We start from the raw sequence: 27937 nt of genomic DNA on the forward strand, positions 1-27937 counted from the left end.
TTGATCTAAGAAATTTATCTTGTAGATAGTGAAACACAAGAATTTTCTGTCATTTAATTATTCATCTAGTTCTTATTATCAGCAGGAATTGCCATAAAACTAGGGGTGGGTTTTTATAATCGATTTATCGATTAAAATCGATTCTGGCTTGGATAATGTGAAATCAACTCATTAAAATCCTGAATCGATTTTTTAATATAAATTTATTTTGCCCGAAATGCCAGAATCTCTGGTGAAATCTCACAAAATTTCAACAACCACCAAACAGCTAAGACAGTAAATGAGAGCAGGAACACGGATTCTTCACAAAGACGTAAACACACAGCGCAACCCGCGGATCAGAATCAGTGAGATGTGAATTTCTCACAGTCAGGGCTGAAAGCCGACAGCTCGCTGATTCTGATCTGTCGGCGGGTCGGCGCTTTGTGTTCACGCCCTTTATGCGCTGATTCTAAAGCTGTTAGTTTGATGTCTCTCCAAACAATATTGACCGAACCAGCAGCAAAAGAAGATCCAAACTACGCTTCACATAAACATCGTCATGTATTCACTCTGACTTTTACTGTTTTGCTTCGACCACGATGCACAGCTCTCTCTCTGTACTGTTTTCTTCATTATTCGCTTGCTTGTTACGCACAAATCTACCGTTGTTTACAGCGCTGTCGGCCGACGTTTTTTTTTCTTTTTTCGTTTTATATACTTCAGAAAAGAAAACCTAATTTCTGCCGTTCAATACTGAACAAATTTAAACTTTTTAAAATTATGCAAAATGCAAAACGCTTAGCAGTGTCTCTAATAAAACCGCTGTAACTTCAGAGGTAATGTTCATGTGTTGATTAATGGTTTTCTTTTGTTTTTGATGTACTGCAGAATATTTTTATACAATCCAGGCCAGGAAAACCTTCATGTTTTTCTGTGTTGTATCCTCAGCTACTTTGACACAAAGGCATCTGCTGTGATGCTCACACCTTTGATAAAGTCTTGCGTGTGTCAGCTTTCAAAAATATGTAAATTTACTGATCTGAATTATAATATTTCTGACTGTCAAAATTTCCCAGATTCAAATCGAAGTGAATCAAATCGAATTAAATCGAATCGTGGATCGAATCGATTCGGGACCTTGTGAATCGGAATTGAATCGATTCTAGAAATCAGTGACGATACCCAGCCCTACATAAAACAGTTAAAAGTTGATGCCCTCACACACATTTCCAAAGCCGTCCAGTGGACCAGATTGGGGTCAGCCTTATTAATTTAACACTGATATGGGATCAGTGCTCTGCATCAGCAGTTACCTGAAGTCAAAGTTTTTGTATCGTCTCCATAAATCCATCTTATGATGTCTCATATAAACACTAATACTTCTGACAAATTCGATTGTTTCAGTCTCTCTAGCACGTTGTAAATTTGCCGCCCTGACACACGCAGCAGTTAAGGCATTGTGAAGAAATACACTTTCTCTCCGACTCGCTTCATTCAGAGCTCAGCCTGCAGCTGCAACGCACTCTGCTGTTACTATTTCTGTCAAACAGCTTTAATGCACATTACACACTCGATGCAACACAGAGAGGACGGGTGCTCCAGCGCACCGACACGCACGCACACCCACGCGCACACGCAGCATTAGCAGCAGCATGTGGCTTCCCTAGCCCTCTCTCTCCTCCTCTTTTTTTACACACAGAGGCTCGCCCGTCCTCAGTCGGTGGCCTGGGTGTGTGCCGGACAGAGCGCACAACGATCAGAGGAAGCCGAGACAGCGAGCGACGTGAGCGAAGATGAGAACGAATGTGAGCCGTGTTTGATCCGGAATAAAACTCCAGATTCTGGTTTGAACAAAGACTCGAGCCTCTGGCTTTTAAAGCGAAACCACTTTGTGCCCTTGAAGAGAGAAAGCTGGTTCATCAGAATCCAGAAATCGCTGCCTTGACCGAATGCTGCAGATGAAGGAGAAGAAGAACAGTTCCTCTCCTCTTTCTCTCTTTGGAGGCTGAAACTGCAGCAGATGGTGAGCGGCTATTGTGTGTGTGTGTGTGTGTGTGGGGGGTGTATGCTCAATAACATGCCTTTAGAAGTGTGTGTTTTTGTCTATACACCTGTGCATGAGGGTGAACAATAGGTGAGCAGAAATAAGTGGACACTCATCCACTGTAACTTTAACTTAGTGTTTGTTTCAGCCTGTTTCATCTCTCTGCAGACCTGCAACTTTTCATTTCATTCATGATGATTATTTGCATTTTTAATCCATTGTGAAACTGGACAAACGTGTCCCGTATCCCGCAGATTCAAATAGCATCTTGACTTACTGTTGCAGCTGTAGGGCATGCAATGAGTACTTTGGGTTTCCACAGTTTGCCCCTGTTCCTGTTTCAACACGACATCTCCCCCCACGCCCCGGGAAATTTCCATAAAGGAATGATTTTTCCAGTGTGGTGTGGAGATCTGCACAGAATCCTGCCTGTGAGCCAAACCTCATCACCATGCATCAGTGTTCAACTGAACCCGGGCTGTTAGTGACGCCCGTTAATGTCCAGACTTTGGAGTCCCCCGTTCATCCAACACACACGGCTGAAATCTTTGGGTGTCCACATACTTCAGGCCATGCAGAGTACAAGCTGATGGTTTTAATAGAAAGAGAGTCTAAAAGCGTGTGGGAGTGAGCTTGTGTGTGTGTTTGGCTTGTATTCAGTGTGTGTATGTGTGTGTTGTTTACTTGCTCCCTGTTGTCTCCCTGCCCGCCTCAGTGTGGATGCTGCAGTGTGTTTGTGCTCTCGGCCTTTTGGACCCAACGCTCGGATGCCTCATTCTCAGGCTGTTTGGAGGAAAAGTGCAGCCACGGGGGGGGTGGGGGAGAGACTGCCTGTCAGAGGCCATTAAGCAGCTCGCCGGATGCCAAGTTAGAGCCCAGAAAAGCACGGCGATGCACTGCAGATGAAGCGGGGAACGTCACATGGCAGCACTTCAATGACAAAATCCGAACGGTGGAGTTTTAAATCGAGATAATAACCCTCCACTTTTCCACATAAGTGGAAAGCTGTTTGCTGATTTGTCTTACGCCATTTCAGCCTGAGCAGATAATGAAAGGCTTGAAGAGAGAACTTTAAGTGAGAAGGCTGTTGTTAGAATCACCGCACAGTCAATAAAAAGATGATATAAAGAAATAAGAGCGGCATTAACGATCGAGAGGTTTTTGAGGAAATGTTTTTGAAGCCTCGAGGTCTGATTTAATGACCAGAACCACTGCTGGCAGTTACAGCGGGACAAAAACCTAATTTGATCAGAGAGACGTGGAGCTGAGGGGGAAACTCCAGTTCGCCTCAATTCAACAACAGATTTTTGGAGTGTGTAAGAAACACTGTGGTGTTGCAGCTTGGGGATGAGTTAATAACTAAAGGTAAAATGTCACAGAGCCCTGCAGCCTTTTAGCTTCAGCAGATGTCAGGAAGGACAGTAATTTAGCACATGCATATAACATAATGTTTTCAGTCACTCATTCAAGTGACTTTCATTCAGTAATGGTTGAAACAAAGCAAAATCCTCTGAATTATCTCCAATAATTCACAGACGTCGCCTGCGTTGTGAAAACATCGCGGCCTAATTCAAACCTCACTGACGCTCGCTTCTTGAACCCCGTTAATCTCAGAGTCGGGGGGAATGGTGTTAAGGTCAGTCCATTAATACAAATGTAACCTGCTAAAGGATAAGGATTTATTTATTTTGACACACTGGAATTAACCTATTAAAGCCCAGGTAGAACTCCAGGGTGTTTACTAGTCACTATTTGTCTGTTTCTTGTTTAAACTAGTGATAAAAAGCAGTTAATTAACGTCCTCCCGATTGCCATACACCTGTTGTCCTCAGGGGTCAAAAATGACCCCAGGACAGCAGATGGGTTAAAACAATGCTAAACTTATTTGAATGTGTTAGCGAGCAGCGATTCACAGCAAAAGACCAGCAGAGGCTACAGTGTTTGTTGCTAATCTACCCCAGGAGCTAACCATGGTGCTGAAATAAAGACAATTACACTGTTATTCACCAACATTAAGTAAATATTTGGATTTTTGTGTCACTTTATACAAATAAATGGGTATAAAACTGGTTGTATTACAGCTACCAATCGCCAGTAAGTCTGATTAAACTAACCCGACTACAAAGCAACCATTTAATATTATAATAACTGAGCTCGTGCATCAACTTAAATAAACAAAGGAACTCACTTCCTTGATATAGACATAGGAAGACCCACTCAGCGTGGAACTTAGACTGCTGCAGAGCAACAACCAACAAGGTGACATTCTCCAACAAGAAAATCATGGCTGCATGATGCTAGCTCTTACCAGAGTGGCTCAGTGTGTATGAGGAGATCGGCTCTATATTGTTTACCGCTGTGAAAGTGATTTAACTGACAGGCCAAACAAAACAGCAGATGTGTGTGTGGTAACAGTACGATAAAAAAAACGAGACAGCGCGGGTCAGAGGCTGATTGGGTCGGGCGGGCGGGGGCAGGAGGAGGTGTTTTCTGGGATCAGATGTTTAAACAACATCTGGACTCCTGCACAGGCATCTGCCCTGCTCAGGGATTGAAACTGGGGTTTTAATCTGCAACCCCTCGCATCTGCGTGGGTGGCGTCTAATCTGGCTGATGGTGCATTTGACAAGCTGCTTCGACTCAACAGCCGTTTGCTCACAAAACCTCCATAAAGTTGGAACAGAGGAAGAACGCAGGAACATTTTGCTTCAGTTTTTATTACTGGGAAAGCTTTTACTGGGACGTCACTGTGGGACAATCCATGCTGTGCCCTGCAGAATGAGGAGGAATATGGGCTTCTGGAGTGGGAAACGTTTGAACGTTGAAGAGACAAAACCCACAAAGAATATTACAGTATAGCTCAAACCACAGAAAGGCAATTATTTGAGTAAGAGTTCTACAACCCAATATTGTGTGATTAGTAGAGCTGGATATTAAACTTTAGTACTTTATGGCCCCAGAAAATATATACACATATATATCAAAAACATGCTCATGTAGAAGAGCATGCAAAGTGCACTTTTATACTTCTAACCTATCAGAACGTAGGAAAGCACAGGATAGGATGAAATACTTTCTCTGCAGATCCTCAGAGGCCATACTGCCACTGCAAGTCTCGGTCTCTGGGGCGTCTCCAGGATTTTTTAAATGGTTAAAGAGAAGGAGACCAAGAACAAGGCAGAGATGTCCCACAGGAAATCAGAATATTTGCTCTGAAAGAAATGCAGTGTAGCACTAGTAGCACTACACCAGAGACTAAAGATTGTAAAATATGGTTTCAATGCCAAACAAAGTGGGGAAACAAATATTTACTCTGTACTTAAGAAAAAGTCATAATAAGGAAGATGTTTTAGCATCCTGATAGAATCAGTAGTAGTCATGTGAAAAGGAGGATTTCACAGGACAGAAACTGTTTTCTGTACGACTTTATCAATCTCTCACATCACTGTGGAGGAATTTGGTCCACTCTTCAGTTCGCTGAGGTTTGCCACATTTATTTATGCACAGCTCTCTGAAGGGCCCACCACAGCATCCGAGATGATCCATTTTGGACAAAGCTTTAGCTGTTGGGCAGTTGGCCTCACGTTTAGCTTGAGAACACCTGACTCAAGGTGCCTGGATCCTGTGGTTGCACAACAAACCCAAATCATCAGGCCCTTATCACCGCGTGGACAGTTAGTATAAGCCGTTTGTGCATTACTGCCAAACAGCTCCACTTTGGTCCAAAGAACATCTTTCCCAAAGTCTTTTCGTTTGTTGAGATGCAGCTTTGCAAACCTAAGCTGTGCTGTCCTTTTTAGAGAGAAGAGGTTTTCTCCTGGCAACCTTTCCAAACAAGCCATGCTTGTTTACTACATATGCTCCCTGAGCTAACCTGTAGAGTCTGAGATGGAGCTTTTGGGTTGTTCTCTACGGAGCCCCGCAGGGGACATGGGAGAAAAAAAAATTAAGACGGACGAACTCGGGATCTCGCAAAAGTTTTGCGAGATCTCGCAAAACAAACTCGGGATCTCGCAAAACTTTTGCGAGATCTCGCAAAACAAACTCGGGATCTCGCAAAACTTTTGCGAGATCTCGCAAAACAAACTCGGGATCTCGCAAAACTTTTGCGAGATCTCGCAAACGTTTTAGCCGCATTCTTCGGACGCTGGCTCGAAGCCGACCGGGAGGTCGAGGCACGATGTGCCGGGAAAGCGGTGTTCCTCCCGGCTGTAGTAGGTCTCGACCTCCCGTTAGCTTCAAGCTAATGGGAAGAATGCGGCTAAAAGCAAAAGTTTTGCGAGATCCTGAGTTTGTTTTGCGAGATCTCGCAAAAGTCCGTCTTAATTTTTTTTCTCCCATGTCCCCTGCGGGGCTCCGTAGTTCTCTGACCATTGCACCGGGTGAATTTGCTGAGAATGTGTTAACACAGAATACTTAAATACTTTAAATCAGCAAACTGACAGAACCTGTGCTTTAATAGAGCTGCTCACACTTGCTGATGATCAGTTAATCAAGTAATCTGATTAGCAGCACCTTGCTGCTACTTACCCTCTCACTTCCCATGGAAGAAATAAGCGTGGACTTTATTACACATTCCTGGAACATCAGTTTTGATCCATTAATATATTCATCGGTTTAGCATTGTAGCTATAGATGACTTTAACTCATTATAATAAATGCTGATTAGTATTTATTTATTTATTTTTTAATTTAGAGCAGCAGTCTCCAACCCCTGGGCCATGGACCAGTACTGGACCATGAGTCGTTTGGTACCGGGCTGCAAGATTTGAGGCTTTGATTGTTATTTTTTAATCGTTTTTATTGTTAACTCGGTTTCCCTGGGTCTTTTCCCGTGTGTTGTGAATAAATCTTCCTTTTTTGGTACCAATACTGGTTTCATTTGTTGTATTTATCTGTGACACCTTAAAGGCCGGTCCGCGAATATATCGTCCGACATAAACCGGCCCGTGGCGCAAAAAAGGTTGGGGACCGCTGATTTGGAGTTTAAAATCTGCAAAATAACATGCAACTAAAGCTTTATCCTATTTATATTTGAAATATTTGCTTCCATTATATAGAAATTTTGATTCATACAATAGACTAACTCGGGTATTTAGCAGAGCTTGCATCAAAAGCCTCCATTAGAAAAACCCCAGCAGTCTTTCCTTGACTGTATTCTTTTATGAATAAACCCACTAAGAAAATTTGATTTTGGACCTAGCGTCCTCGACCTACACCCAGCAGCCTCTGCGCTCTCGGGGGTGTCCTTAAAAGTCCAAAGAAGGAGACGCCAAGTAGGGCAGAGAGGAGGGCGAGCTACAAGGAGCGAACGACTGAGGAGAGAAAGCCAGGAGCAACTTCACAGATTGATAAACAGAAGATGACACACCGGCCCCTACGTTTGTTTTTGGTCCTCGGCTCGCGGCTGCGCATGTGTTTGAGTGTGCAGCGGCGGGCGGGTGTAGAGCACAGAGGGTGCTCACTGGTACTTTAATCCCAAAGTAAAGGGATCTGGATAAGGACATCGAGTTCAGCTCTGCCTGAAGGATTTATACAATGTGAGATTTTGTTCTTTCTACAAATACTTCGGATCCAGCACCAACATCAGAAAGCATCAGAGGTGATTCTGCATGCTCATCCTCTTAAGGGCAACTCTGAAGATCAAATGCAAACGACAGCTGTCCCTCAAAGTCTGGTTGCAGGATTCTCATTTCCCCTTCACAGTGTGCAGAACACAAAAGCCAACACACTGGGGTTACTCTGCCTCTGCTTTGGTTCTGTTGAGGTGACGGCTTCTGATGAGGACAGTCTAATCCTGCAGACACTCTGAGCACCAGTACTTACAGTACATTATCTTCTATTCATACACAGAGGATGTGCCTGTCAATATCATCCAGGGATGAAGGCCCTGATTTTTTTCCCCTGGTCTCTTGATGATGTAAAGTGACGTCAAATATTCTTTGAGGGAGCCATTATCTCGCTTCTATACCTGCATTGTAATTTCCCCTGTTTTCTAATGTCAGTTGTGCCCCGAAGGCGACTTTCTGCCTCGCACAGTTCACAGCAGAGTGACGAACATCTTTGTGGCAAGTTAACAAAAGAAGGACCTGCAACAAAAGAAAGACCTTGAGGCAGCGTTTCTCCAGCTCTTTACAGCAGTTAAAGATGGATGGTGGAGTGACAGCACTTTTCTTTTTCCACTGCAGCTTCATCTCCCCCTGCACGCTTTCCTCTGCATATCAGAAGTGCCCCAAACATCCAAAGATATCAAAAGAACTAAAGTCAGCGATTTTTTTTTTTTTATAAAAAAGAGAGAATCGTCAAAAAATTTAAACAGTTTTCTCAATTGCATGTGTGAAACAATGCTGTACTGTATCCACAGCGTACAGGAACTGCGAGTGGGCGTTAAGAAGACAAAAGTTGGCAATGACTTTTCCTCTGATGTTGGTGGATGAAAACACAGAGGATTATTCCACTTCAGCATGAAGCGCATTGTGCGTTTTCTCTGAGCAAGAAAGGAGAAGAATGAAAAGGATTGAGGGCGTGCAAAAAAGCTGCCCATTACAGCACAAGTCTGCAGTTTTTAATCTCACATACTCCACTTAATCTTCCATGCTGAGCTGCACTCTTTGTGATTTAAATTAAAAACAGGCTTGTAGAAAGGAAACAATCAGTTTGAAGCCCTGGACCAGAAGGAAAAGACAGCAGTGAGTGGATAAATGTGAACCTGAATAAAGATAAAGCATCACAAAGATGACCTGTTATTCTAAAAGGGCGGCTTTTTTCCCCAGTCGTCCAAAATCCCCAAATTAAAGTCCAGTTCACCTTCTCGTCTTACCTAACAGACATGGCTAGGACGGTCACTGGACGCTATGAGTCTGCACACAAATCTCTGTATGTAGTTTCATATTTTCTTTATCTAGTTCCAAAAACACTCATCAATCCTCTTCAAGCTATCTGTGTGTGCAGCTGGGAGCCCGAGTAAGTGGAGTGCCGAGTTTGAAGTCGTTTGAATGAGTGATTTTGTCATGATCCTGGGTGTTTTGACCCAGCGTTTTAAGTTTTAGTTTATTTGGATGTTGTTTATGTTTAAGTTCATTAGATTAGCAAAGTTCATTTGGTTATTAGACTCCTTGTGTTTTCTTCCCCTGTATTTAAGTTTGTATTATCATGTCTGTTGTCATGTTTCCTGTTTTATTTTGAAGGAGTCGTGTGTTCTTTGTTCATTGTATTTAGTTTCACTTCCCTTGTCCTGTCATTAGGCTCATGTCAGTCAGCTGTTCCTTCATGTGTTCCCACTTCCCCTAATCACCTCCTGTGTATTTAAGTCCTCTGTTTTCAGGGGTCGTGTCCAAATTCATGGGCTGCATCCTCCTGAGGACCCGGCCTTCGCGGTCTACGTGGGCCGGGTCCTCAGGAGGTCGGGTAGGCCGGAAGTAAACGGCTGGGGAATTGGACGGTCTAGCCTTCTCGATCTACTCCCGCCCTTAATTCAGAGTATTTCCGGTTGTCAGCACCACGGCACGAAAATCGAAAATGGACCCCGAAATCTTCCTCCGTTTTTTGTGTTCATTTTTAATTATCAACGAGCTAACCCACATTCTCGCCTGAAAATATGTTTAAAGTTTATTTTGTGGCCCAGAAAGATTAATAAGAGTAATTTTAAAACTTAGTAGCGGCCGCCATTGCCGGAAACTGGAGCTTGGCTGGGCCGCGCTATGAATTCTGGGATATGGTGGGCCAAGAAGGACACACCCGACCCATCCTTCAAATTCGGGGAAAAGGAGGACGCATTTGTCGGCTGCATTCGGAGGAGTCAACGAATTTGGACAGCCTTCGGCGCGTCGCTGTGACGTAATTGGTCTACAAATGCGGCCTCAGGAGGAAGCAGCCCATGAATTTGGACACGACCATTGTCAGCTCGTCTGTTGTCCACGCCATGTTTCCTATGCCATGCCATGCTTCCAAGTTTCTTGTCTAGGTTTTTCTTATCGTTTGTTTAGATTTCCCAGTTTAGGTTTGTGTTAATTTTCCTTCAGTTTGCCCTTTGTTTGTACCTTTTTTACCAGCCATATTAAACGGCTCGCTTTTTGTTAACATTTCAAGTTCTGTTCCCTGTTCCTTGGAGTCTGCGTTTTGGTCAACCCCTACAGTCTGCCCTCGCCAGACTGTGACAGAACGACCTGACAATGACACACTGAAAACAGAGGACTTAAATACACAGGAGGTGATTAGGGGAAGTGGGAACACATGGAGGAACAGCTGACTGACATGAGCCTAATGACAGGACAAGGGAAGTGAAACTAAAGACAATGAACAAAGAACACACGACTCCTTCAAAATAAAACAGGAAACATGAGACAGACATGATAATACAAACTTGATAACATAAGACACGCAGCATGAAACACAAAGGGTGAGGGAAACTAATAGGAGTCTAATAACCAAATGAACTTTGCTAATCTAATGAACTTAAACATAAACAACATCCAAATAAACTAAAACTTAAAACGCTGGGTCAACAGACCCAGGAACATGACAGATTTTCATATTTTGGATAAAATTTGTTCTCCACTCTGTGTGTAGTGGGAGGGGCGCATACAAACAGGATACATGAACCTTTTCCTTTCCCTCTGAACCCTCCATTTGTTACAGTAGCCTTAGGCTACGTCCACACGTACACGGGTATTTTTGAAAACAGAGATTTTCCGTTTTTGTTTTAAAAAATAATCCCGTCCACACGTAAAGGCAGAAATGAAGGAAAACGCTGCTAGGAACATGCCAAAGCAGCAGGTGGCGCTATATTCCTAACCGTGCAGAAATGTTGGCCAATCAGAAGTCTAGAAGCCTCAGTGGGAAAAAGTAAACAAAGCTGGGGCATAGAAGCAGAACCGAGTCGTATGTGTGGAGGGACAGTAACTGTGTGTGTATATGTAAGCATTTAAACACTGCAGAGAGAACAAGTAACAGTAACAGTATTGTAGAAATTCATTTCACCGAAACAATAACGTGGCGCACAGTGTGACGTCAAAAAAGGCGCACACCTTTGACGCTGCGTTTTCTCAGTTTTTCTCGTCCACACGTAAATGCAAAAACGGAGTTTTAGAACATACTTATACTCCAGTATTTCTTTGCACTTTTACTTTACTTTTGGATGGAAATATCAGACTTGTTAAACTATTTATTGTAAAGATTTAGTTCATCTTCATGTTTCACCATTAAAGAAATTCTTATGAACTTAAGTTACGTTAAGTTCTTTAAGTACATTTTGAAACTAAACATTATACAGTATTAATGGTAGTATTATAACTTTTACTTATACTCTTTTACTCATATCATAAAATATCTTTTTTGTGTTTATGAAACTAATTATGTACCTACAGTCTTGTGCTGATTAATAATATTTGCAACTATTTTTTGTAAAAGATCTCAATAATAGTTCACATTGGGGAACAATTTGCAACTCAGCGTTTGACAAATTCATGTTTATTTCTGCATGTACATTTTTTTTCAGGACACTCTCCAAAGCTGAAAGTTTGCGTGACCCGGCCGAGAGAAAGAACAGCTGGATGGCAGCCTGAGGCTTCAGTGGATTTGATGTGGCAGACATGAAGAACCAGCACCAGTATGGACGAAGTCATCTGGAGAGACTGGGTGAGTCCAATTCATATACTATACAAAACCTATATCTTCACCTAAATATAATGTATAGTTTACCTACCAGAAAGCTAAAATTAAGTGTGCCGACAAACCTGAGAGACTCCAGCGCTGGTGACTGAGACGTCAACATGAATCGCTGCAGGAATTAATCTGCAGTGATCTGCTTCTAACAGAGGAAAATCTACCATGATTCATTAAAAAGCAAATTTAGGTGAACTGAGGGAAGTAGGCTTGCAAGTTTACAACATCAAACTGAATATAGCTTCCTAGAGTTAATGCATGAGGTTTAAATGTTTCTAAAATATGTACTGATAGTTTTAGTGTAAAAGACGCTGTTATTCTTCGTTTCTCGTGTCTTCCAGTCTGCGTGGCTCTGTCCGCTCTGGCGTTGGTTCTGCTGGGACTTCTGGGTTCGGTCACAGGCTGTCCTGGTGTCTGCACCTGCTACGGCAATACGACTGACTGCACCGCTGTTGGGCTCCTCTCTCTGACGCCTATCCTTGGGCTGCTCGCCCAGGACTCTCTGGCACTCCACCTACCCCAGAACAATCTCACCTTCCTGGGCAAAGCTGAGCTGTCCAACCTCAGCAGCCTGGAGGTACTGGATCTTTCCAAGAACCACTTTTCAACCGTGCAGCCAGGAGCTTTCCTAGGCCTGAACAGCCTGCGCCGCTTAAACCTGTCCACCAACTACCTCAGTAAACTCAATAGCGGCACAGTGACAGTCGAGGCCTTCAATGGAAGTCAGGGGAGTAATGGATTGAGCAAGGAGGTTTTCAAGGGGCTGTGGCGGCTGCAGGAACTCGATCTGTCCTCCAACGGCCTCCTGTGGCTGCCCAAGGGCCTGCTGGATGGGCTTCAGAGACTCACCTGGCTGTCTCTGGCCAGCAACCGGCTTGTCACCCTGGACAGAGTCACATTTGAACCCCTGGTGGGGCTACAGCACCTCCTGCTGGTAGGAAACCCTTGGAAATGCGATTGCAAGCTGAGAGACTTCAAGCACTGGATGGAGTGGTTGATTTACAGGGGTGAGCAGGGCTATTAGCAGGCCTCTCCATATCTCAAATACTTTAAGACTGTACCGGAGCGAGTCTGGGCTGTATAATCTAAGCAATTAATCTCCGCTCTGCAGGATGGATGTATGCTGAGCACAGACATCTAAGAGTACAATGACCTCTATATCTTTCAATCCTTCCCTGTCTCTCCTGGTTCCCTTCTTTCTCCCTTCCTCCTTCTCTCCCCTTGTTTTTGTGTCCCCTCTCCATCTGTTTTATAGATGGGCAGGTAGATGTGATGCAGTGCAGCCTCCCGGAGGATTTGAAGGGCAGGGACATCCGCAGCGTGCCAGCAGAGATGTTCAGCTACTGCCTCCAGACTTCAACCAAGGAAGGCGCCACTCGGCCTCTGTGCCCGCCCGGCCGGGTCGGAGGCGCCGACGATTGCATCCGTCAGCGCTACAGACCCGTGAGCGTCCGCCGGGCGCAGGGCACGCAGGTAGTTGCGGCCGTTGTGTGCGGCACAGTGTGCGTCATGATGGTGGTGGCAGCGACTTACGGGTGCGTCTACGCCTCGCTGGTAGCACGCTACCAGAAAGAGATGAAGAGCCGCGGGCAGCCCCTGATGGCCGAGTCTGGAGCCGACACCGACCTGGAGGACGGGCAGACGTCATCCCCGACCTCACTGGAGGAAACGCCGCCCAAAGAGGCCTGCGGCTTCGTGCACAGTTATCGAATCAGCAGTTTCTAACACGCTGATTTCTGCCTCTGTACTTCAGCTCTCATCGCTGATGAGACGAGGTCTGCAGAGAGAAAGCCCGCAGCTCACTGGGCGAAACTCTCCGGGTGGGGACTGATTGTTAATGGAGTGGACTAAATCCAGTGAAGCTGAGATTCTGCAGCACTTCTTTTAATGTATGGATGCTCTGTGAATTGTTATTCCCTGCGCTGCATCCCTCAGCCAGCTTTGAAACTTCTCTCGAGCTGCTGTTTGGCACTTCCGCACCTTGACTTTCCCTTCATGTGTGTTTCTTCTTTAGAAATATGAATCTACGTTTAGTTCCCGTCTTTGGATCTGAGCCCAAGAAGCACAAAGTCAAAAAGTACAAACGTCTGTGAATGTGTGACATTTCTCTTGATGCGTCCTGCAAAAAAATTACTTTTCTCTTAATCAGCTGTGCGTGTTTTACAGTCCCCATTCTGCAGAGTAATTCTTTGTACCCGTGTTAGGTGGATACCCCCGCTGAATCTCCTCAGAATAACAAACACTTTGAACCACATCAGAGTTCTGCCGCTGTCAGGTAAACGCTGCTTTAAGCTTCATCACAGGTTAACTGCATTCAAACAATACTAGAGCTGTACTGCCGCCTAGAGGGCGAGCTTAGAGCTGCAACAGCTTCTAATCCAGCACAACGAAACAGCGATGACTATTATCTCCAACATTGTGAAGTAAAGAAAGAGCGTGAGGAGATCAGCTCACATGTGATAAGCACATGAAATAAATTGAAGTGTAATTGAACTCAAGGACTGTTAATCATGCTGAAGGTAATAAACTCTTTATTTATCTAAACTGGGTATTTTTTCTTTTTAAATTCCCTTCAACCACAAAACAAGACCAGTAACCAAAGTTAACCAGTGACAAACAGCCTCATTCATCACATTCATTATTACACACCTGAGTGTTATGATAGTTGAGCTAGTCACTTTTCTTGTTTCATCTGAAAATATTTAAGAAATGTGGCGTCTAGTGTAGGGTCTACCGTCAAACTTGCAAACATGATGGAGTGTTTTTGGTCCATTTCACAACCTCTAAATCGCTGTTCTTAAATGTGAGTGAGAGGACTACTTCCTTACAGTTCTGAGAGTCGTGTTCTCCTTTGCTTTTGACCAGGGAGGAGAAGTTACCTTGAACTTCATTTCCACTGCATGTTACAGTTTAATTCGACGATAGCCGCTGCTGTTGCAGGCAGCTTCACCACATGCTTCATGTCACGTGGTGTAAAAATCCCACACGAAGCGATTTGAGTGAGGATTCTCGCTGACCACTGTATGACCTTCAATGTCTTCATTATCTTTTGCTCTTGCCCGACTCAAGAAGAACAACTGAAAATGGTCAGCATATGGCCACTGCTGTTCCTCAAAGTGCTACTCAGAGCTGGCTTCTAAAGTGACTCCACCCACATAGACTCCCATGTTAAAATGTCTTATTTTCCAACAGAAATAAACATGTTTGGTAGGGGTGCAACGATACTCGTATCGATATTGAACCGTTCGATACAGTGCTTTCGGTTCGGTACGCATATGTATCGAACAATACACAATTTTTAATTTATTTGATCAACTTTCCTTCTGACGGTGCTGTCTGTGTTGAGCGCTCAGTGGATCTGCGCTCGACAGTGCAGCCTAGGCGGAGTAGTCGAACGCAGATTCATTGAGCGCAGGGCAAGCTAGCAGACAGAAGCTAAGCTCGTTGCAACATGACAAATTGAACCTCCCCCACCCTCATTCAGATCTGGCGTTTGGAACTATTTTGGTTTTCATGTGACGTATGACCCTGAAGATAAGCGCGTCATGGACAAAAGTAAAACAGTATGTTGGATGTGCCACGCAATGCTCAATGGGGTCACCACCAACAGTGTTGGTCAAGTTACTTGAAAAAAGTAATCAGTAATTAATTACTGATTACTTCCCCAAAAAAGTAATCCCGTTACTTTACTGATTACTTATTTTCAAAAGTAATTAATTACTTAGTTACTTAGTTACTTAGTTACTTTTTAAAAACATGATTTACAACCTGAATAGGCGATAAAGCGATAGATCTTTCAGCCCAATTCTACTTTTTCTACATAATCCATCATACAAAATGTAATCAAATGGAAAAGTCTCTTTTTAAAACTTGTTTTGTTATTTTTAATCTTTTAACTTTATGCATGAAGCAAAATTTTAATTATATGCACCATTCTGTGACTGGAAGAAATTAGTTTAACATTTAAACCTATTTTCTGCACATTCCAGCACATACATACATACACACACACACACACACACACACACACACACACATATATATATATATATATATATATATATATATATATATATATACATATACATATACATATATATATATATATATATATACATATATACATACATATATATATATATATATATATATATATATATATATATACATATATACATGTGTGTGTTTACACTCACTCTTTCAGATGCAAGTAAAACACAGCAGAAAATAAATAAAGTCAAGACTAGCGGTCCTTTTGCTCTATTTTCACCTGTAAAGCAGGAGTAGGGTAGGCGGAGGGTTATCCTGGTGCAGGTGTGCCGCAGCGGTCAGTGGAAGGATACGGCAGTTTCTCTGTGAGTTTCCCATTACGTCGTAGCGCACTCGGTGCTTGCTTGGAAGTTTAGGGGTTTTTTTTCGCTGTAAAAAGAAGTTTTCTTCCCACGCACAACGGACACTAATGTTTTTGTCACTTTTTACGGAATCAAACTCAAAATAAGGTCAGTACGTCCACGGTTTAAACGCTGCACGCTCATACTCTCTCCCGCACTCGATATATGATCCATTGTTGATCTGCACACAGCTGTTGTCACACACCTCGCACTCGCTTACGTCACTGTCATGAGACATTCTCGCAAGAAAATCACGGTTTTAGTAACGCAGTAACGCAGCGTTCCTACGGGAAAGTAACGGTAATCTAATTACCGTTTTTGCAATAGTAATCCCTTACTTTACTCGTTACTTGAAAAAAGTAATCGGATTACAGTAACGCGTTACAAGTAACGCGTTACTGCCCATCTCTGACCACCAATGCTCAATTGGTGGGAACTAGCATGTTAGCACAGTTAGCGCCGTCCAGCCCCACGCATGGGGCGATCCGCGGTAGCTCGTTAACGTCATTTCAACGAGATTTACGCTGACAGCACTAGTGGGAACACAACGAATATGACTGCACATCTACTCCGACATCATCCTAGTGCAAAGACAAGTGGAAGCAGACAAAAACAACAAGCAGCATGCTACAAACTTTACCCGAGTCATTTAGACAGCCGTTAGCACATGATTCTCCTTATGGGACCTGATATGTTTAATATGCTGCTGAGAATATAGCCCAGAAGAAGCGTATAGTATAGCTTTTACTTTGGAAAGAGACATTTCTCTGTAATAAACTCTCTTTTCCAAAGATGAGTGATTTCTAAATCAGATAGAACTTTTTTATTTCTTTGTTGTTTCAGCAACATTAAATTTAAAAACTGTACTTTTGAGTTAAAATATATATTTATAATTTTAATAAATGACAAATTAAAAAGGCATGAACATTTTTTTTTGTATCGAAAAAATATCGAACCGTGACACCAAAGTATCGAACCGAACCGTGAATTTTGTGTATCGTTGCACCCCTACTGTTTGGTCTCCACAGCTAACTCCAGCTCCCTGTTAGACGCTGATTTGCTTTGGCTGTCACGGATTAATAAAGGAAACAGTAAGCAACTAAAGCAAGAGGAAAACGCGATAATGACAGTGCATGCTGCGTTTTTGTGATGAAGGTGAAGAAGGTGAACATCATAGCTCTTCCACCACTTGTTTGAAACTCACCTCCAGCCACGGCCGTCTTTCCTTCGGTTGACACGGTCACCGATGTCGTCGCTATGATGTACTTCACTCCTGAGGGGCAAAACATTTCGCCCAACATTAACTACAGATCACCTTATCAGTTATTCAATGATAACGAGTTACTTTTTGTTCTGCAGATTAGGGCTGCCACAAACGATTATTTTGATAGTCGACTAGTCACCGATTATTTTTGCAATTAGTCGACTAATCAGATCATCATCCATTGGACGTAAAACATACAGCTTATTGCACCAGCAGCATCTGCTCTTATATAACTATCATTGGCTTACAGCTTTAAGTGTTTAAGGTATGTGCTAAGTAAAAATAAAGACAAGATGATAGTTTATTAAATTTTAATGAAATTTGCAGATTGTTTCGGTGAAGTTTAATAAACTCCTTGCTATCTAAAATATAACAGGACACCGGAGTAAATTCTCGAGCATCTCACACTTCTGATAATCAGCTGTCTGCTTGACGTTTATTCAGCTGTGTAAAAACTATAACTTTAATCTCAGCCAAACCGATTTACTCAGGAACAAATAAAACATGGAACAAAGCCAAACAATAACATTTTTAAGTTATCTAAGTGACTTATATATCATGTTTAACCTGAGTAGCGAAACGATTTGCCGGGAGTCCGGTGTTCTCACGGCTCTAGTTAGCCTAGCCCCCGGCTAGCTATCGAGCTAGTGGCTAACAGACGTCTCTGAAAACGTCGGAGCGCTTTTGAAAATATGTGGTGTCTTGATAAACTGAGCGGATATTTGAGGTTTACACAGCTACATTCTCGCCTGAAAATATGTTAAACGTTTATTTTGTGACCCAGAAAGAATAATAAGAGTAATATTAAAACTAACTAGCTGCCGCCATTGTTGGAAACTGAGCTGGGCTGCGCTATGAATTCTGGGACACAGTTTCTTCTTCTTCGGGGTTTAACGGCAGCTGGCATCCTTGTACATGCAGTGCTGCCATCTTCTGTTTCAGTCCGTTATTACACTCTTAAATCCTACTACTTATTCCTGCGTCTTTTGTGATCTTACAAAGCTTCAAACGACGCGTCGACTATTAAATCAGTCGTCGACGATTTTGATAGTCGACATAATCGTGACTAGTCGACTAATCGTGGCAGCCCTACTGCAGATGTGTTCAGGGGTTCGTCACAAACAAACCTTTGTCATTCACTGGGTAGTAGTAGAATTTTCCAGGAGTGTTTTCTACAGCCAGTCGGTACCACAGCGGGAAGTGATCGATGGTAAACAGATTACTTTTATCAGCTGGAGTCAGGAACTTCCTGTAAAGTGAGCAATCATCCTCAGTTAACATTTTACTTTGAAATTCACTCCTAGGCTCATTGACTGAACTGGTCAGTGTGCAACTGGAAGCTCTCATTTTACTATTTATTTCTAATCATCTACTGTTTCAAACACAAACCTGTTCTTTGTGCTACTGATGAACATTTTTTTACTTGACTCACTTCAAAGAACTCACAAAGGTTACAAACTCTGATAGTCCACAGCAGGAAGAAGCTATAACAACAATTATTAAACCAGCTGGAGTGTATCAGCTGGGATCGTGCTGATTATTATGTGACATTATTATTTTTAAAGAAAGAAGGAGGGAGGGAGAAGATATGGTTCCAGCAGTTAGTGTTATAACACAATTTTCTTTATGCTAATAGTACAGAGGAATTGTCTAGCTAATAACGAGCACAAACAGTGTTGAAAAGCTGCAGCTAGGAGAGCAACACAAAAGGTGCTGTTCTGAAAGCAGAAAGTATTTCGCCACATAAACCTGAACTCTTTGCAGAAGCACATAAGATATATTTACTGTCAGGTCCAGACCACCTGTTGGAGTTACACCGTAACTGTGTCACGTGAGTAAATGTGCACATTGCCAGTCATTTTGTTATTATTTATACCATGTAAAAGGTAAATGGACTGATTTTTATATTGGATTTTTCTTCTCTATATGAGCACTCAAAGATTTACACAACTTGCCTCATTCATCCATTGCACAAGCACTAGAGCAGACAGGAACACCAACATTATGACCTGCTAGGACCTGTTAGGTTTTAATCAGGTGACTCTGAATGCTCCCTTTGTTACACTACAACAGGTCTGGGCTTCTAGATTTTTCTTCTTCAGTCCCCTTTTCCTCTCATGTATCTGAACTGCTGCACTGTTTTCAGAGAGAAGCACGAGTCAAACCTACACTGGAATATTTTTGTTAGGATATCAATCACTCCCTTAACAATCTGAGTCCCTCACTGCGTTGTGCTAATTATTGAAATGAACGACTGCATCTTCGTATATGAATGAGCATGCATCAGGCGTCCGTTTTCGTGGGCTATCAGTTCCAAAACTGCCCCTGAGCCTCTTTGGTAAACCCAACAGCAGCTTTTTGACACCAGGAGAAGGTTTGATGACGTAGACGTTAATAATCTGGTCCACTCAGTTTATCTTTATTGACTTTCTTGCATGAAATACTCTTAATGTGACAAATGAATTTTAATAGATTTAAATAATTAATAGCAAATATTGGAAATGTGGAGATGTTGGCTGTTTCTCAAAAGCCACCGATGCAGCACACCTGCAGAAAAGCAATATCACCTTGAAGATGTTATAATGTTTTGTTTTTATTTGTTTTACTTTTGTTTCTCTCGTTGGAGATAACTGTGATCATTACAGAGCTTGTAAAAAAGGCTCTGATTAACCTTACAGTTATTATCATTCGAGTTATTGCAGAGAAAGTCGATCAATATACGTTCTAACAAACTGCGCAAACGTGCAGGTTAATGATAGCAGCTGTGCAGTGAGATGAGCTATACGACCAATTTAAAATGAGTGATGGCGCAGGAGGTTAGATGCATGTTTGAGTGCAGCTATAAAGCATCCGAATGAGCCGCAAGTGCGTGCTCAGGCCAGTGTAAAACTGCAAGATAAGTTTGAACTGTAATACAAACACGGCTGCTTAAAACAGGAAAATCGCTGGAATATCTGCACGAACAGAACCATGCAGACAGAAGGGAAGAGTCCACATAGCGGCCTAAGAGTAAAAGACGCTGATAATGTGAGTGTTCAGGGTCATGTCTGCTGTCTGAGTTAGGATAAAAGTGCTCTAAAAACCTAAAAACGTCCCACTGTGGAAAAGGAGAGAAATATACAGTTATAACCTGCATGGGAACATCTGAAGCCGCGGACTGCAGCACTGCGGTAACATAATCTGTGTTTATGAAGCTCAGGCCCTGCCTGAACACAGAGCTTGACTGACTTGACTGATTGTCTAATCCTTTAATATCACGCAGAAGATGCATCAGCTAAGAAAACACTTCCTGTATATTTAACTGCTGCAGGTTCTGGTTCCTCCTCGCAGAGTTTGTGTGTGTGTTTGATGGTGACACGGGTCACATCCACCTCTTTCCTCTCTTCACCCCTATCTACACCCAACAATGAGCCAGCATCAAGTTTCCTGTTTAAACTGCGAGTTTGGAGGAAATAGACTGAGTGGAAATCAGAACTGGAGTTTGTAAATGCTGGAATCAGGCTTCTATATAGCTGCGAGCCACTTGTAAATATTCTGTAAATAGTAAATTAAACCAGTGATCATACACTGTAAATAAGAGCACTTAGTGTCAGGTTAGCGGGAGTGAGAAGCCCTATTTGCTTAACACCTTTTTCTCATATTCATGGTCACAGAAATCTCAATATTTTGCATTTTCCTTTCTGGTAGGGCAAATGGGGAGACATTAGTATTCTGTTCATGATTTTGGGAATGGCTCATCTCTGCAGCAAATAATCTGTTGCTCAAAACTCCTGGGAGCAGGAAAAGTAGGGAATCTGTGTTTAGGTAAACCCTATGCTTTAGTGATGTGTCGGTCGCGAACGAAATGGCTCTTAGAGCTGGGGCGGTAGTTACACTCAGTAGCACAGGAACAGAGCGGGAGGGAGAGAGAGAGAGCCAGGGACAACAACGTCACATTAGAAAGGTATAGTGATGATCCACAACTATTTTCAGTTGCAGATGATAAAGGATTCAGAAAGTTTATTCATGCAGGCCCATATGACAAAGAATATGCATCTTCTTTTTGTTTTCATATTATAATTTATATTTAATTGTGTTGTGGTTTGCAGTGTTTTGTGTTGTTTCACTTTAAATTTGTTTAAAAGAAAAAAGCTGAAAATTTAAATAGTTAAAATTTGAAATGTGAATAGTTGGTTTTTGTATTATATATTTTATTTATTACATTTTATGTGGAGTGAATAAATAAAAGTATATTTACGGTGGCCCCTACAGACAAAGCACGTACAAACTCCAAAACACGTACAAACTCCAAAACAGGTAAAAACACGTACAAACTCCAAAACACGTAAAAACTCCAAAACAGGTAAAAACACGTACAAACTCCAAAACACGTAAAAACTCCAAAACACGTAAAAACACGTACAAACTCCAAAACACGTACAAACGCCAAAACACGTAAAAACAACAAAACACGTAAAAACATGTAAAAACTCCAAAACACGTACAAACTCCAAAACACGTAAAAACACGTAAAAACTCCAAAACACGTACAAACTCCAAAACACGTACAAACTCCAAAACAGGTAAAAACACGTACAAACTCCAAAACACGTAAAAACTCCAAAACAGGTAAAAACACGTACAAACTCCAAAACACGTAAAAACTCCAAAACACGTAAAAACACGTAAAAACTCCAAAACACGTACAAACTCCAAAACACGTAAAAACAACAAAACACGTAAAAACATGTAAAAACTCCAAAACACGTACAAACTCTAAAACACGTAAAAACACGTAAAAACTCCAAAACACGTACAAACTCCAAAACACGTAAAAACAACAAAACACGTAAAAACATGTAAAAACTCCAAAACACATACAAACTCCAAAACACGTACAAACTCCAAAACACGTAAAAACACGTGCAAACTCCAAAACACGTAAAAACTCCAAAACACGTACAAACTCCAAAACACGTTAAAACACGTAAAAACTCCAAAACACGTAAAAACACAACAGAAGTGCTCCAGGATGCTAGGGGGCAGTGTTGAGCTTTTGTTACCTCGTGGCTACACAAGCCAGCAAGTACCAACGACCGGATTTGGTGTGTGGTAGTAACAGTTAAATGAACTTTTTTTAAATTATTTGAATATATATGAGTGCTTGTGTATAAATACACAAACAATACACACATGCTTTCAATTGTGTAATTTAAGTGATCTAGGTAGCTCTGTTTTGGAACGGTTAGGGTTAGCATATATTTATATATAAACATATATAAATAAAACCACTTTTGTTTTTTACATTAGTAATTCCTTTTGTGCATAATTTTATATTATTGTTAATAATAAATTAATTAAAGCAACAAAACAACCTGAAGAGCCGGTTCTCTAAAAATAGCCAGAAATCCCATCACTACTATGCTTGCACATTACATAACTGAGTTGCTGTCATTAAAAAATAAAGTAAATTGCCATCATGTTTTCTAGTATTCAGGTATTTTTTGTGCTTTGTTCATTTTGGGTCTTACTTTGCCACTCTGGTCTCCACTCCTGCATATCTCACAACCCTCATAAGGCCGGATCGAGTACCGAGGAAAGCCGTCTCAACCCCTGGCTCCACCCTGGGAAAAGGGAAATCAGCTCTTTATCAGGAGCAAAAATCGGACGAACGTCACACGTTCCAAGAAAAGCCCCAAAAGTTTTTACAAGTAAAACACCTCAATTGATCTTCCAGATATTTCTGGTTTTATCTGTTTAGGTTTTAGGGCATCTCATAACCAATAAAACGTCAGGGCATGTCATGTCTCCTGCCTGACCTGTCGCTCAGCATCAGGGTGTTCCAGTAGGCCTCAAGCGGAGCTGTGACCACGGCGTCGAACAGCGTCTGCGACAGCAGCACCTCGTCACCTGGTTAATGGGAAAGCTTCAGTTGAATGAAAGCAGATTCAAGGTCAACCTGGACCAAAGCTTCTAACTGAACGCAGAAAAGGGGAACAAACAAAAACCTACACTCGAGGTCAGGCTCCTTCCCCAGCAGGTAGCGGATGGCGGCCTGCAGCTGTGAGTACTTTCGGTGAGCAGGGTCGATGTCCGTCTCACAGTAAGTCCTGAGGAAAACAGATCTATTAAACCAGGTTCACAGAACCTCCGTATTCTGCAGGACGTTTGACAGGGTTTCAGGCCAATAACATTAATATATTTGTGTCAGTGTCAGAACAGATAAATGAAATGGCTGAAAACGTTTGTCTTAAATCATCATCAAGGACTGTTTTTACCACTCAGAGGCGATGGTGAGATCTGGTGAGGTCAGATCATGCAGCCCTGAGAAGCAAGGTAGAAAAAGTTCAGTCGGTTCAAATGAAAACGCAGAAGTTTACTTCACGTTAGTTTAAGAAATGAGTTGCAGAGCATGTAGTTAACAGTCCACACAGCACACGATTTCAAGTCTGTGCTGAGGGCAGTTGTGGGAAACCTCACCTTCTTCCACAGATACATTTCCCATAAACATGAGCTTCCCGTGACCTTTGGTCAGCGCCATGCCGAAGCTGCGGAGACAGGTGGGGAGACGGTGACGCTAATTTGATTTCTGCACCGTACAGCGTGCCATGCTGCCCTCTAGAGGCCTCCTGGATGAAGCTCAAACATTACAGGACATTATATTTTCTGTACTAATATAAAATAAAAAACGTTTTGATCCATCCCTCTGTATTTTTGATTATCTCTTCTTTTCTTTAACCCTTTAAGACCTACCATAGAACCAAGTCTGCCAGAGCTTATATTATATTTTTACATGCTGTGGAGCCATTTTTGGGAGCATTTCAAGTTGCTATACATCAATACAACCATTATAGCCCAAATTTTAATAATATGTCTGCATTAAGTGCATAGTAATTACATAAATTGCAAAAAAGTGCAATAAACTACAAGAAAATTGAAAATCATTTTGTTTTTTTAACATATATTTCTAGTTAGAGAAATTTAAGAGGTTTATCCCTCAAAACTGTAAATACAAAAAAGGTGCACAAAATAGTTTCCCACAACAGGAAATTTATTTTAAGTGTCTTCATAGTTTTACTTTTCAGATACATCAATTTTTATATACTGCAGGAAAAACGAAAATAAATATTATAATGCAAATTTGTAAAAAAAAAAAGCAGCATATGCATCAAAATAAACTATTTCCAGCAGTGCAATATGAGTCCTAAGCATCCCAGAAACGACACAGAAAGTCATAAAGTCAAAGATAACTTTTAAAAACACCAGTATAGGCTCATGAGGCCTTGATGGTAAAAAAAAAACTACATTTCCGCGAAAATGACATCACTTCCAGTTTCGGCTATGTAATGGCGGACATGCGATAGTTCACGCTGACGTCTATTCCAACGTAGGAAGTGTTATGAACAGCTGATCGGATCGGCAAAGCGTGTTTCTGGAATATTATGTTTTTGTTGCTGCAAGTGCTTTTTATGCAGTTTTTGCAAAGCTATATGTGGAAGGAAACTGTGACCGAGGACAAGCTGATGGCATAAGATGTAAGTACAACTCCTCCGGTTTCATATGCAAAAAAAATTATTACGCTAGCTTACGTGGTTGCAGAGCTACCGGGATTTAAAAGTAGTTACGCAAAACAGAGCGTGCCCGCTCCGACCGGTTTTAAAGGGTTAAAGACCATAAGCACATACTACAGGCTTGTGAGATGAATTTATGCTGCTATCTTCTTCGTTGGTCCTTCCTACGACCTAAATTTTATGTTGTGTAAATTATGTGATATATTACGATAGGTTTTCCTTTTTTTACCCTGACTAAACATTAAGTCAGGATGCATGAACAGCGTACAGCTAGACCCTACATGCTTTCACAGCTGACTGACAAGTTTGACTGAAAATTCAGTGAGCGATGATGTCACCGTGCAACCGGAAGACCAAACTGTTAGACGGGGCACGAGAGGACTGACGGACCGCACGTTTACCTGAAAGGCGTGTCGTCAATGTTGGTGTAGAAGTATTCGTTGGTGAGGTACAGCGGCCTTTTCTGTGGCACAAAGAATCATTTTCTCAGTGATGCTGCAGTTTATCGGCACGTTTAATAAACAAACTCTACGATCGACTGACTGAGACTTCAGTGTTACCCCTTTATCCACCGACGCTCTGATGTTCAGGCTGAGAGTGCCCGTCTCTCCTTTCACCATGGCCGTCCTCAACTGAAAGTAGAGAAAGAATAAACTTTGAGATATATTTTAAATGTTTTTCTAAAGAAAAAAAGACACTGATGCTGCTGAACCGCTCTAGAAATTCTCTCATGGAGAGAGAAATCAGGGATGACTAAACGCGAGGGGATTTAATAATAATAATAATAATAATAACACATTTTATTTAAAAATAGCGCCTTTCAGAGCACCCAAGGACACTGTACAATAGAGGTGGGAATCACCATACATCCCACGATACGATATTATTGCAATTTTTAAAAATATTTTGCGATATTCAGATTCTGTACATAAAGGTAAACTTTATCAATATTCATTTTATCTAATATCAAAGTCTCACACTCAGTCTTTCTCTCATTTCTGTTTCGAGATGTTCTGTTTAGCATCCTTTTGAGTTTCACCAAGTGTTTTGGGTGCATTTGGATTGCATTATTTTGAGTCTTTGCAGGTGTTCAGAGTTTATTTGCAGCTCTTTGAATCTCTTTATAGTTGTTTAGAGTCACTTTGTAGCGATTTGTTTCTTTTTGCAATTGATCAGAGTTTGTAGTTGTTCAGTCTTTGTTTCTTTGTTGTTGTTTTGTGTATTTGTTTTGTAATAATTTGCTTTAAAGTCTATTCTCTTGGCTGTGCAACAACCCGAACCTCTTGGTAACCACTTTTGATTGCAACTACTGATTTGTGTTTTTTGATATACAGTAGAGGTGGGAATCACCATACATCCCACGATACGATATTATCACAATACTTAACGCACGATACGATATTATTGCAATTTTTTAAAATATTTTGCGATATTCAGATTCTGTACATAAAGGTAAACTTTATCAATATTCATTTTCTCTAATATCAAAGTCTCACACTCAGTCTTTCTCTCATTTCAGTTTTATTGTTGACAAACTGAACGGTTTGTATTACAGTCTAGTCCAACTTAACTGAATCAACCATCTGGTACAATTATAGCTATTCTGAACTATGCAGTTTATGAAAACTATGCAGCCCCTTCAGCAACTGAAGAATTTGAAAGTAAATTAAAACAAAATATAATTTTACATTAAATAAAAGTTTTAAACTTAATTAAAATAAAACATGTCTTAAATTAAAATAAGTAAACTGTCATGTTTATTGCTGCCATAAAAAAGTTAAACACATTTGGACAGTGAAGGAATGTCAGGATTCTTGCTCAGAAAAAGGATCAACATGCTCTGAAGTCAGAGCACAAAAACCTTTTTTGTAACAAAATATCGATTTCTGCTGTCCCTGTATCCATACATTATTAGCAAACAAAATATCACCATACTACACAGTATCCATTTTTTCCCCCACCCCTACTGTACAACAAATACACAATATACACAATAATAAGAGTAACAGATAAAAGTTAAAAGCATGCAGAGGTTTAAACATAAGCAATTTTAAACAGGTGAGTTTTGAGGCTGGACTTAAAAAGAGGGAATGAAGTAATGTTTCTGAGGTCGGGGGGTGAGGAATTCCAGAGTCGAGGGGCGGAGCAACTAAAAGCCCCGCCCCCCCCACTGTAATCAGACGAGCGGAAGGAACAGAGAGAGAAAGAGAAGATCTGAGGCACCGGGATGGGAAGTTCATCTGTACTAAGTCAGAAAGGTAAGGTGGGGAGAGAGAATGAATAGGATTATTTTAAAATGAATGTGAAATTTAACCGGGAGCCAGTGAAGCTGCTTCAGGATTGGGGAGATGTGGTGGGTAGAGGGAGTCCTAGTAATAATACGGGCAGCAGAGTTTGGAGCTTGTTAATGGATTTCTGTGTAAGGCCAAATAATAGTGAGTTACAGCAGCGGTCTCCAACCTTTTTTGCGCCACGGACCGGTTTATGCCCAACAATATTTTCACGGACCGGCCTTTAAGGTGTTGCGGATAAATACAACAAAATAAAACTAGTACCGGTACCCAAAAAAAGAAGATTTATTCATAACACACGTGAAAAGACCCAGGAAAACCGAGTAAACGATAAAAACGATAACAAAATAACGCTGAAAACCGATAAAAACCCTGAAAACTATACATTTCACACCTGAGCCTCAACTCTCGCTGCCCGGTACCAAACGACTCACAGACCGGCCTTTAAGGTGTCGCGGATAAATACAACAAAATAAAACTAGCACCGGTACCGAAAAAAATAAGATTTATTCATAACACACATGAAAAGACCCAGGAAAACCGAGTAAACGATAAAAACGATAACAAAATAACGCTGAAAACCGATAAAAACCCTGAAAACTATACATTTCACACCTGAGCCTCAACTCTCGCGGCCCGGTACCAAACGACTCACGGACCGGTACCGGTCCGAGGCCCGGGGGTTGGGGACCGCTGAGTTACAGTAATCAATTCGAGAGATAACGAGATTATGGACGAGAATGGCAGTGGCA

General features: G+C 41.6%; 2 protein-coding genes across 2 annotated transcripts in view; one reads left to right on the plus strand and one right to left on the minus strand.

Moving 5' to 3' along the window:
* The window catches only part of LOC102777031 (voltage-dependent calcium channel subunit alpha-2/delta-4-like), a 124489-nt gene that overhangs the window by 36747 nt on the left and 59805 nt on the right, over window positions 1–27937 (minus strand). The window contains exons 20-28 of the mRNA XM_087844161.1: window positions 25455–25526; window positions 25296–25357; window positions 23804–23871; window positions 23602–23647; window positions 23336–23433; window positions 23143–23233; window positions 22855–22947; window positions 18472–18593; window positions 17285–17353 (exon numbers count right to left, since the gene is read on the minus strand). Coding sequence (XP_087700287.1) covers window positions 17285–17353; window positions 18472–18593; window positions 22855–22947; window positions 23143–23233; window positions 23336–23433; window positions 23602–23647; window positions 23804–23871; window positions 25296–25357; window positions 25455–25526 — 721 coding nt within the window. The remainder of the gene's footprint in view (window positions 1–17284; window positions 17354–18471; window positions 18594–22854; window positions 22948–23142; window positions 23234–23335; window positions 23434–23601; window positions 23648–23803; window positions 23872–25295; window positions 25358–25454; window positions 25527–27937) is intronic.
* On the plus strand, window positions 1636–14202 carry LOC102779921 (leucine-rich repeat-containing protein 52-like). Its single transcript, XM_087844162.1, has 4 exons — window positions 1636–2005; window positions 11523–11662; window positions 12031–12696; window positions 12945–14202. The coding sequence occupies exons 2-4, from the start codon at window positions 11617–11619 to the stop codon at window positions 13412–13414; spliced, it is 1182 nt and encodes a 393-aa protein (XP_087700288.1). The 5' UTR covers window positions 1636–2005; window positions 11523–11616; the 3' UTR covers window positions 13415–14202.

This window comes from Neolamprologus brichardi, chromosome 7, assembly GCF_056152115.1.
Source record: "Neolamprologus brichardi isolate AB-2024 chromosome 7, ASM5615211v1, whole genome shotgun sequence".
Taxonomy (NCBI): Eukaryota; Metazoa; Chordata; class Actinopteri; order Cichliformes; family Cichlidae; genus Neolamprologus; species Neolamprologus brichardi.

What these genes read in the sequence shown, in the direction of transcription:
- LOC102779921 (XM_087844162.1), top strand. Translation starts at nt 11,617, where the DNA reads ATGAAGAACCAGCACCAGTATGGACGAAGTCATCTGGAGAGACTGG. An exon ending in AAGTCATCTGGAGAGACTGG is followed by an intron (nt 11,663 to 12,030) that starts GTGAGTCCAATT and finishes CGTGTCTTCCAG; the next exon opens with TCTGCGTGGCTCTGTCCGCT. An exon ending in GGAGTGGTTGATTTACAGGG is followed by an intron (nt 12,697 to 12,944) that starts GTGAGCAGGGCT and finishes TCTGTTTTATAG; the next exon opens with ATGGGCAGGTAGATGTGATG.